The following is a 12,486-nucleotide window of genomic DNA, read 5'->3' on the forward strand; positions in this document are numbered from 1 at the left end:
ACCAGTATATATACATCAAGAAACCAGCAAGTGTGCAATTGAATCATTACGTCATGCGATCAATTACTCAATCAATATCAAACCATAATATTTCATTATTTATATAAAAAAGCTGATTAAAACAGTGCATAAAAATGACATATCTACCATGATTAAAGGGTATGAATAAATACATGTGGATGATGTGCAAAACAATTGTGTAAAAAATTCCAAATGTAATCATGACAAGCTAATATACATATGATGAGCAGAGAGATAATTAATAAAATCTTAATAAAGTGCCATGTGCAAAAAATTAGCTAAGGGGGACAATTAGGGGTGAACATGGATACACTAACCAGGAGCTCCGCGACCTCACGCAGGATGGACGCAAAATGGCGCATCTATAACTACATTGCCCATGCCCACGGTTGCGTACATGTTTGTTTGGAGTTTGCGGAGTTTGTGGAGTTTGCACACTATATACTTCTCGCCTACCACAGCCATATTGGAGAAGGCAAAGAATCACACGAGTCCTTGCACATGCTCCGAACACCATGAATATCCAAATGTCTAATTCCACACCGGCCGGGCATCCATAGTAATGGTACAATGTAACTAAATACCAGGGCAATAGGAAGAACAGACCACGCAGTTGGATGAATGTCCACCTGTCAAGCAGGCATCACCCTCTCTTCACCAGGGAAACAACGGGGCGGAATTCCGCATATCACTGCGGGCTCCACCTCGATCATCCCTGTGGATCCAATCCATAAGCCCTTGAGGGTTCTCCTCAAAACATAACATCACAAAAATATAAACTTTTCTTTTTGTCATCAACCTGGGTATGATAGAAAATAAAAGTTATAAAAACTAAGGGGTCGTAGACGTCTCCGGCCAGTGCAGCAAACATCCACCCTTCCTCTTGTCCTCCATCAGTAAATGATCTATAAAAAAGAAAAAAAAAGAAAAATAATAAAAATTATATTAAATATATATTTTCGTCCTAATGTAACTACCAAATAAGCAAGAGAAGCCCCTATCACACCTGCAGGGACCGAGGGCAAGCCACCATATCACAATACATTCCACATTTTATACTCCACATTCAGGCCATTAGGCCTAAGACTATTAAGGGTATGCATCCATTGTAATTCTTTTTTCTTAAGAAGATTCAATCTATTCCCCCCTCTTCTGGGCATGGGTAGTTTGAATTCACTATTTTCCGAATTGGAGTGCTGCCCGCTTTTTGTCTTATACATATATACAGTATATATATAATTTTCGTTTCAAATAGCCATTCTTTATTTCTGCCAGTGTGTAACTTGCCCGCAGAGCTGCACAAGATCAGGCACTTTTAATATTTTTGTACCTGATTGTTTTAATTATCCAATAATCACACGTGTGGTATAAATATATGTAATTTGCACCATGAATTTGTCACTGCCTGAAAAAGGTTCCAAAGGGAGAACCGAAACGTTGCATCTGGTGAAATAAACACGGGTCTATTTTTGGGAAGTGCCGTGGAATTTCCTTTTTCATTCATGGTTTGACGGGAGGATCACCGCCGCAGCCGTTGGCACCCCTTTTTTTCTGCTATTGTTTGCAGTGCTGCCCAGCCGCTTTGACATATATATCATTTTTGTTTCAAATGGCCATTCTTTATTTCTACCAGTGTGTAGCATGCCCGCAGAGCTGCACAAGATTAGTTACAATAAATGCACTTGTTCTATCATCCATGGACCCCTGCGCCTCGAAAAAAAAAATTCACATCCATTTTGACATAATTGTGTGTCTACTGGTGTCAGCTTTTTTTTTTTTTTCCAAAGAACAAAGGGATAGTGTGTTTTCTTGGTGTCAAAGTTGGAAATGTAAGTAATTTTGTGGACATGGGAAGCTGGAGAGGAGAGTAATGCCCTAAATTCCTGAGGGACATGAAATGTATTTTAGATGAATAAGGGTCAGTGTTGATTTGTAGGGCTGACAATCATAGTCTTCCAGAAGGAACAGTAAAAACTCTTTTAAGTTACACTTCAATCATGTGCTCTACACCCAGTAAGGACATCTGTATATCCTGAGGTGGGAGAGGCTGGTTTGCAAATTTTTGGATATTATGTCAAATCACCTTCAGGATCATTAATTGCAGACATTCCTTTGATATTTACAATCCTACCCATTAACTACTAATTAGGTAATATGTACAGTATGTCATGTGATCCATGAGAAATTTAGGGCATAAATTCACAATTTTTCTATATAATTGCAACGTTATTGAGTCACTGCAAATACTTATTTTGCACTGATTCCTGACTTATGGCATATAATATACTCCAGAGCTGCATTCACGATTCTGCTGTTTTGTATCGGAAACAGTCAATAAGCATGGTGTCAAAAATGTGTAACAGATTACTGATGAAGTAGGAATGGACTGACCATTAGGACATCCCGGTAGTCTCAAGAGCCTATACATTAAAGGGAATCTATCACCAGCGACCTCACTTTCCAACTGTTTGCATAGACACCTAGCTGTGGTTCACCTGATTAAAGGGGTTTTCCAGGATTTTAATATTGATGAGCTATCCTCAGGATAGGTCACTAAAATTTGATCGGCGGGGGTCCGACTTCCTGCACCACCCTCGATCAGCTGGTTGAAGAGAAGGCTGTGCTTCGTGCCAGCGCTGCCTTCCCTTCATTGTTTATCTGCTCGCTGTCGACATCGCAGCGCTGAGCCGGTGTAATCACAAGAAGCCATCCCATTCACTTCTATGGGACGACTCTGTAGTATACAAGTGTATAGGAACGAGCTGTCCCATTGAAGTGAATGGGACGACTTGTAATTAGACCAGCTCACCGCTGCGATGTCGAGGGTGAGCAGGTAAGCAATGAAGGGAAGGCAGCGCTCGCACAGAACACGACCTTCTCTTCAGCTAGTTGATCGGCAGGGCTGCCGGGTGTCGGACCCCGGTCAATCTGATATTGATGACCTATCCTTAGGATAACTCATCAATATTAAAATCACAGAAAACCCCATTTTTTTTTTGTTAATTATTGCTCTTAGTTCACCCAAGCTCCACTCCTTTCCGTCCCTAGCTGCTGTGCCACTGCCTGGCCATGTCAATTAAAGCAGCGAGGGAGGGGTTGGGCACAGAAAGGAGCTGGGTTTGCATGCAGCAAGAGCAATGGTGACGCCCTCATTGCACCAGAGGCCAAATTTGCATATTAACAAACATATCATGAATCAAGAACGGAGCCTCAAATCAAGAAAAGAGCAGAGCAGGTGAACTGAACTACAGCTACGTGTCTATGCAAACAGTTGGATAGGGAGGTCATTGGCGACAGATTCCCATAAATGTGTATATGCCGTCCAATTGCATTGTGTTACCCCAGGTCAAGTCAGGTCCAGGTCATTAGAACTATCATGGTTGGTAGGGGGCTATTCGCCCCTATTTTTGAGATTGAAAATTACCAGAGCAAAGTCTCCGAACACATTAAGCCAGAAAGAAAGGATGATGGATTTCAGCTCTGAAGTCTGTAGAATTGTGAGTGAAGCTCTGAGCTGTAATACAGGCTGTAACTCAGGATCATCACAAGATAAATAATGTACTGAATGTGCAATGTTTATCCACTTATTATGCAGATTTACAGTGACAGGGGCCTCAAGCACAGGCATGGTTGTAGAGCAGGGAAGTCAATGGCTCCCACAGAGGCACTTAAAGGGGTTATCCAACCCCTAAAAAGGCTCACCCATATGCCCGGGCCCCTCCTGCTATTGGCTGCAGCGGCTGCCGTGCGGGCTTCAGAAGCAACGCGGGTGCCAGGGAGCAAGGTAAGTACATTGTGTGGGGCTCGGGCATATGGGGGAGCAGTTCAGGGGTTTGATAACCCCTTTAATCCAAACACCCACTAGAGTCAATATTGTTGGAAGCCAGTTTACTTCTTAGTACATTTTTGGAGCATGAGGGGAAACCAGAGTACCCGGAGGAAACCCATACAAACATGGGGAGAACATACAAATTCCATGCAGATGTTGCTCTTGGTTGGAGTTGAACCCAGGACCCCAACAGTGCTGACCACTGAGCCACCATGTTGCCGAGATTTAAGAGGTATTCCCATCTTCATCCATAAAATATGCCATAAATGCCCAATAGGTGCAGGTCCCACAACTGGTGGCCCCTATTCTCCATATACTTCAGAGGACAAGTGGCCATACTTATTCATTGAAGTCCAGACAGTGATCGCTAGCTTGCGTTGTGTTGATGAAGGATGGTTACTATGGATTAGATCATGTTTGCTCTTTTTTCCTCAATATAATAAAGCAAACATTTGGCGGTTTTAATTTTGGTGATTGATCGTAGAGGACACCAGCTGCGCCAGCCAAAAAGAAGCGTATCTAAGCAAGCAGAGTTTACCATCCCATAATACTTATTAGGGTCCAGTAACCTTGGCCAGAAGAAAGAGATAGGTTGCCCACAGAAACCTGTTAGATATGTGCTCTCATTTTCTAATGGTACAATGGGAATGGTTGTCTTGGACAAAATTGTTTTTTTATTAACTTTAAATGAAATGTCCCACGTTATATGGCAAGATGGAACGTTCTTCCTTTTTTTATTCTGTTTGTGCTGATCTATAAAGAAAATGTTCATCTTGTAACACCATGTCACTTATAAGCTCAATTTCTGTACTGATTAACGTCTTAATATATCTGTATAGAGATCTATTTTTCTGATGCAGAGCACCCAATGGACTGGGTAGAATGATAAAATTCTGGTTGCCTTCAGCTACCACTAGAGGGAGCTTAGCAGCATAAGGCATACAGTATTGAGTTCAATGTATAAAGAGTATGTAGTAAGCTTTATGCTCCCCCTAGTGGAGACAATTAAAATTGTATCATCTGACTCTAAGATTTAGCAGGTGATTTGAGCTCTGTATCATTCCAGGTACCATGGAGTGAGTTTTAGACCTATTTAGATTAAATAAGCCAAGCATTCTTCCTAGCCATTTTTAGGCTCTGGAAAAAGTTGGGTGCCGACCAATGTGGAAGCCATTACAGCCACATGTTGGTATGCAGTAATATGAAGTGGGTACATATCAATAATAAAATATTGTCTAGGTGACAACCAGGATAAGCCATCTGTGGAGACCCTTCTCATTAGGGGTGGAGGATGCACACCAAGATACTGCACAGGTCTTCTACCGGAGGCTTTCCCTGGTGAGGGTGACTACCCTAATGAAATCTCTAATGGTTGTAACTCAGCTTTTAACCATTTAAAGTTTTAAGATATGACTGTATTTAGGTAGGAGGCACTAATCATTTTTACATTCTTCATTTCCAGGTTTTATTCGCTTTAAACCAGACATTGCTGCAACATGAAAGTCTACGGGCAGGAAGCTTTCAAGCCCCCTACACGACTGAAGATCTCATAAAACATTACAACTGTGGAGACCTCAACTCCATCATCTTCAGCCACGAATCTACACAGGTTTGTGCTCATTGAGAATACATGTGTGGGAAATTATTTTCTTCCATGAAAATTTGCGGTATATCATTCAAAGACTAGTTAAATGTTCTTCGGGAGGGATCGCTGGTTGACATTCTTTCTACACTGAACAACATAGAAATTACACAGTGGCTACGGAAGTGTCTCTGGACCCCCAGGAGAGGAATAGTGATGTCACCACATGGATGAGATCAACCAGCATAGAAAGTAATCAACTGCATATGGGGATATGCTTCTGGGCTCCATTTTCTTCATTGGGGCATAAGGAGCTTGTTGAACCCAATAGAGTCCATACCTTCAGACTCTACTTCATAACTTCCCCCAAGTAGAAGGGTTTAAAAACATAAGTTATTATATACATATTCGTAATTGCTCTTATTGAAGAGTATTTTGTGTAAAACTAAATAAATAAATACATTTACAGATGAGAAAGCCCATTAAAATTGTGAGCCAACACCGTGATCAGTGAACAGCAGATATTACCTAGAACAGTGATGTCTAACCTCCGGCACTCCAGCTGTGGTAAAACTATGACTCCCAAGATGCCTCCTTGCTTGGCTGTTCAGAGATATGCTTTACACTAGGGCCATAAGAACCTTTAGACTGGATATGACTGTTGCCCTGATGCCCCATTACTCAAGTTGCCGTCTCCTCTGTTCTCCATCATGCTCCTCATTTCCCAGCCACGGTGGTTGCAGTAACGGGTGTCCTCTGTAGGCTGTGGCTTGCATGTTCAGTCTAAAGGCCTTCAGGCCTGTATCATAGGGTGCAGACTCACTCCCAACCTTTTAAAGGACCAGTATGCACGTCCAAATCCTTCCTCAGCCAATGGTTGGTCACTCCTGTGTATGTAAGGTGACATCTACAATGGAAGGGTGCCTTAGCTTTAGGTTTTCTAGTCACTAGTAATCTGCAAAGGTATATTCTCTGTCTGACTACCCATGTACCGTACTCTATCCTGACTACCAACTCTCACTTATGGCCGCTTGCCCTGACCTTTGCCTGTTTCTCAGGTTTCCCTACTGCCGCCTGCCCTGACCCTAGACTTGCCTCACGGATAGATTTGTAGGCTGCCTGCCCTGGCATACTATATAAATTGCATGACCCCTTGGTGCTTCACACCAGTGTTTCTGACCCCTCCTGGGTCATCCGCCAACAATTCCAGGACAATCTCAATATGTAGCAGCCTGGCAGCTTCCCCACAGCCAAGTCCAGATCCCTGTATAGGTGTTACAGGGTACATACCAAGGGACTGCCAAGATAACGGCTTTGGCTTTAGCTCAAAGCCAAACCAGATGGTTGGTACAGTGCATCCACACCCACCGCCCGTAACATTGACTTCTATGACCGAGTGCTGTAGTCATACTCTGTGACCTGTGCAGAAGCCATTGTGAAGGGAGTGAAGGGGCTGAGCTGTGAGCATCACCTATTGTTAATAGTGGACCCTGTGTCACCTTTTATTGTAATCCCACCTGGGATGATATTGAAATGACTGTTGAAGTGTAAGCCTGTTTTGAGGCTCATTGGCTAGATTGAAAACAGCAGAATTTCATGATTTTTTTTATATAGTTACTTACATGGCAATTTAAAAAAAATTGCCAAAAATCATTAAATAAAACATGCTTTTGTCATTTTCTGATGTCACATTCCCTTTAAAGTAGAAATTAGCTACATAATTTACTGTTAGCAAGAGGACAAGAAGGCGATTTTTCAGTCCTTTACTTCTTTTTTAATATTTTCAGCAGCTGACAATACTGCTTACCCTACACTGGTCCCCTATGTGCCGCCTTCCACTATGTTTAGATTGAGTCAGTCGGACGTGAATAACCTCTGCTCACAACTGGCTCTACCTTCCCCCTTCATGCCCTTATGACACACTTACTCTACACGTGGCTCTCATTTGCCCAGGGAAATAATGGGATTACAGCTCTGTCCCTCTGGTTGGCCCTCATGAGCACTAGGCTTGTTGATTCGTCTGAAAAGATTTGGAAGGAATGTGCAGCAACAAAGCCCAATTATATGGACTTCCCGAGTCTTTGCACATAAGTCCTCTCATCATAACTAAAGGCTTAAGAGCAATTCTTAGTTTATATTCAAAGGGAAGGCCAGCGCATTGCCTGGTAGTCTAATGATTATCGGAATAAGTCGCTGCACTAACATACTCTCTCGGCTTAAGCCCTCTGAGTCATTCGCCACTCAATGGATTACTACACATTACCCAATGTCAAGGAGTCTTAAAGGAGATGTCCATTCTATATGTTGCTATATATTTTGCAGAGATACATTGTTATCAGTGAATGTTGTACAACTATGCAATTATATGCCTACAATCTGTGGTTCTCCTTGCTGTTGTAAAACTAAAACTCTCAGTATCTTGGTTTTGCAACAGTCAAGGGTTGGAGACCATGGATCTAAAAAATGCACCTGTATGGGAAAATTCTCAACATATATAATGCTATTGTATGGGATTCGATTCTATTTGTCCATTTTGATGTGTCTGATGGCAACCAGTATGGCTGTCATTGAGGTTTCTACAGTGGTTACACTGCAAAGGAGCTTCTTCAGCAGTCATATTAGTTACATTGCTACTATGTATTCTTTTTATGCACAGCGCTTTACAGACATTAGCATCAAGCTGTCCCCAATGGGGCTCATATCTAAGTTCCCTATCAGTATGTCTTTGGAGTGTGGGGGGAAACCGGAGAACCTGGGGAGAACATATAAAAACTCCATGCTGATGTTGTCCTTGGTCAGATTCAAACCTAGGACCCCAGCGCTGCAAGGCACCAGTGCTAACCACCGAGCCACCGTGCTGCGTTGCAAAAGCAGTTAATATCCCTACTAAAAACTTAGAACTTAAAAGTATTCATATTGAAGTAAATTTTTTTATGAAAACAAAATGATAACAAAATGTTGAATCCAAAAACCAAGTGACAGTTCCCCTTTACAGATAACTTAAAGCGGCAGAAAACTTTGGAAAAACACTTCCATATTTGTTGTCATACTCCTTCCTGTCTGTGGCCGGTGGGCAGTGACCTTTGGATAGTAGTGTGGGGGGGCCTGAGGCTACAAGTTGACGTTATGATAAATGGACGGCCTGTGTGCTTGACTGACAGTCTGAAATGACCTCTTGTGTTACTCTTTCGCTGACTCATTCATTTAGTAGCATAAGATTGTTATCAGTGATGGTCTGATTCATTATTATGCCTTGTCTCATAAGGATCATGGTAGACTCTGAACTACTGCCATCTCGTTCTGGAGAGATTTTTTTTTTTTTACATTTTTTGACTCTACAGCGGTTTGTAGGTGAGTAAAAGTTATTCTATTAATCTGCTCTAAGTCATCAATACTTTAGGATTTTTATACTGTGTCGATAAAGATTTTACTTACAAAAGTGATCACATTTGAGAGACTATTTCATTAAAGTTTACAAAGACATCAATTACAGTCCTTAAGGCCTCTTTCCCACGGGTCGCAATGCATAAGCACAGTCCGTGGGGGAAGCCGCATCGGATCGCGGACCCGTTCACTTGATTGGGTCCGCGATCCGGCCGTTCCACAAAAAGATAGGACATGTTCTATCTTTTTGAGGAACGGAAGTACGGGACGAAACCCCACGGAAGCACTCTGTAGTGCTTCCGTAGGGTTCCGTTCCGTGCTTCCGTTCCGCACCATTCCGCATCTCCGGATTTGCGGACCCATTGAAGTAAAGGGGTCCGCATCCGTGATGCGGAATGGCCACGGAACGGCACCCGTGTATTGCGGATCCGCAAATACGGTCCTCAATACGGCAACGGGGCGCACACACCCGTGGGAAAGAGGCCTAAATCGGTTGTGCCACAAAACATATTCTACATTTTATTAAACCAACACCTGGATCTGAATACTTTTGTAATTGCATCTAATTCAACATTTATTATAGCCACTGAGTTATTCTACAAAACGTTTCTGTATAGCGCCACCTGCCGTTTGTTCCTTTCCTTATTTTTTTGTCCACCTCACTAAGGTGGTCGCACATATTATAACACAGGTAGTTGCTTCATATCTGTTCTCTGCAGTGAATTAGATGTCATATGGCCCTGTTCGTAGCAATGAGAATCCATACAATTTACTTTCACTTTCTTTGCCCAAGTCACTTTTTAGAGCCACTCATCATAAAGTTACAAAGTTCAGATAGTGTTGCAGGCATGCTCTGTGGCCTGTAATTGATTTCATTGTGCAAGGAGGGGAGTAGAAAAGCTTTGTCCATCACCTATTGTGAATGGATGATTCTGTGTTATCTATTTATATATGTGTAGGTACTGCGCGACTTGTACTCCCTATTACTTTCTCAATCAGGATGGCACCATGAAGATACGCAGTGGATATAACAGGAACTTACAGTTCAGTTGTGATGTCTTAATCCTAGATGTTCTTCTGTGGGCACTGTTCTTCTGCGTCTTTCCGGTTCTCTTCTTTTTTCTTTTTTCTTTCTTCTTTTTTCTTTTATTTTTGGTGCCGTCTGGGATGAGGGAAGGTTGAGGGAGCTGGGCCCTAATACTAACAACTATTTTAACTAGAATTGTTTCTTGAGCTTGCCCCGGCCGGTGGCACAGCTCGTGGTTTTAAAAAAGCCGCTTATTCGCGCTCGCTCGGAGCGCTGCGTGACGTCACGGCAGTGGCTACGGTGGACCAGGAGGACCAAAGTTTTCTCCAACGCGTTTCAATTAGTTCGCTAATCTTCGTCACGAAGATTAGCGAACTAATTGAAACGCGTTGGAGAAAACTTTGGTCCTCCTGGTCCACCGTAGCCACTGCCGTGACGTCACGCAGCGCTCCGAGCGAGCGCGAATAAGCGGCTTTTTTAAAACCACGAGCTGTGCCACCGGCCGGGGCAAGCTCAAGAAACAATTCTAGTTAAAATAGTTGTTAGTATTAGGGCCCAGCTCCCTCAACCTTCCCTCATCCCGGACGGCACCAAAAATAAAAGAAAAAAGAAGAAAGAAAAAAGAAAAAAGAAGAGAACCGGAAAGACGCAGAAGAACAGTGCCCACAGAAGAACATCTAGGATTAAGACATCACAACTGAACTGTAAGTTCCTGTTATATCCACTGCGTATCTTCATGGTGCCATCCTGATTGAGAAAGTAATAGGGAGTACAAGTCGCGCAGTACCTACACATATATTGCATACATCATTTATTTGATATCCAACGGTGGCGATACCGTTGCGGTACCGCTGCGTCAGTTTAACCCAGTGCAAGCGCCGGTGTATCACTACTGTGTTATCTATTTATAGCTGTTATCTTTCCTTGCAATCCTGCCTGTGTTGGTGATGAGATGACTTCTGAGAGGTGATCTCTTCCAAACAAGAAAGATCAGACTATTATTAGGCTCAGTGGTCAGAGTAAAAAAAAAAACAGCAAAATTTCAGGATTTTTGTAATCTAGTTTTGATGTGATAAAAGAATTTTTTTATAAACAATATTGAGCCATTCTGTCACAAAGTTTTTCAAGCTGTGTGAATAGTACTTATTACTTTTTACTTTGTGCCGATCATCTAATAACCCTTATCTCTAATTTACTAAGAGGCCATAAGCACTTATTTAAGCCACATTCTTATCTGTAAGATGAGAACTAAGTTATAAAGAGTGTTTATAATGTCAGAGATAAGGAGCCAGTCAGATTAGCTGGCTGAAGGAGCAGAGAGAAATTTCAGATCCCTCTTTTGGAGCATTTCAGCCCTGTGTAGAGAAAAGGGCTCCATATTTGTAATAAAGACCAATTGAAAAAATATTTTTAGCTAAAAATGCGTACAGTGCAATCAGAAAAAAAAATGCCCCAAAGGTGTACATAACCTTTAACCCTTTCACCCCCGGATTTTTTTTTTTTTGGAGTTTTCATTTTGCACTCCCTGCCAGAGCCATAACTTTTTTATTGTCTGTTCACATATTAAGCCATAAGATGGCTTAAAATACAAATGCAATAGCACTCTGCAACCAGCATTCTGCCCTGCCTCTATGCTGGATGAGACATTGGTGTACATTTTGGCCAAAGCGTAATAAGCCACTCACCATGTCAAGGTCGCCTCTATGGAGTGGTCCCTAACACTAGTTCCTACCTGTTTATGGGCCATGACAGCCACACAAAGTCCAGGGAATGCAGGTGCAGCATGCACGCCAAGCACACTCTGCTTTTAACCCTGTCCGGGAACTATAACAATCAATCATCTGATTGCTATTATCAGAGACTCCAATGCACTTGCATTGAAATCTATGATGATTTTAGTACTTTCCTATGGAGCCCTATTATAGGCAAGGGCTCCATAGGAAATACTATGCAGCAGCCTCCTGTCATTTACAAAGACAGGGGCTGCTGCACACACGCTCCGGCTCCTCCGATCGCAACACGGGGAGCCGGAGCACAACCGAAAGTGAAAGCTTTCGGTTTTCAGCGCACTCAGATGCCATGGTCAGGATTGACCACGGCATTTGAGGGGTTAAATGTCCACGATCGGCATTACTGCCGGTTGCAGACATAAGCCGCGGGTGTCTGCTAAAAGAAGCATCTTTAAAGACCCGGCCAGCGCCGTACTATTATGGCGCTGGTTGGGAATGGGTTAAAAGTATATTTAAATTAAAAAAAACTTGATTTGAATAATAGGTCATTTTCTGATGACACTTTCCCCGTAAGAACCGACTGAAACCAGAAAGTGATTCAGTCACTGATTCTACTGTTTAAACATAATTTTATAAATGAGTATGTTAGCAATGATTGTTGAGCTGAATTATGGCAGCAGATATCATCACAAGAATAAATTTGACTACAAAAAAAAAGAAAAAAGAAATATGATAATGATGGAGGAATCTCATGTCAAATGTGCTGTAATCTCCGGTGATAAAAGTGTCACGGTTTGTCTAAGAAGCTATCCGGCACTTAAGAGAACTTCAAGTGAAAGCAGAATTCTGGAATCTGAGAAGCAGATGTTTCGGGCCGGGCTGAAACAATATCATGATCCTCAGTAAATGAAAG

General features: G+C 42.3%; 1 protein-coding gene across 1 annotated transcript in view; it reads left to right on the forward strand.

Annotated features, from left to right (window-relative positions):
- The window catches only part of TRABD2B (TraB domain containing 2B), a 258,490-nt gene that overhangs the window by 108,377 nt on the left and 137,627 nt on the right, over positions 1 to 12,486 (forward strand). The window contains exon 3 of the mRNA XM_040407881.1: positions 5,313 to 5,459. Within this exon, the coding sequence (XP_040263815.1) occupies positions 5,313 to 5,459 (147 nt within the window). The remainder of the gene's footprint in view (positions 1 to 5,312; positions 5,460 to 12,486) is intronic.

This window comes from Bufo bufo, chromosome 9 (assembly GCF_905171765.1).
Source record: "Bufo bufo chromosome 9, aBufBuf1.1, whole genome shotgun sequence".
In the NCBI taxonomy this organism is placed as follows: domain Eukaryota; kingdom Metazoa; phylum Chordata; class Amphibia; order Anura; family Bufonidae; genus Bufo; species Bufo bufo.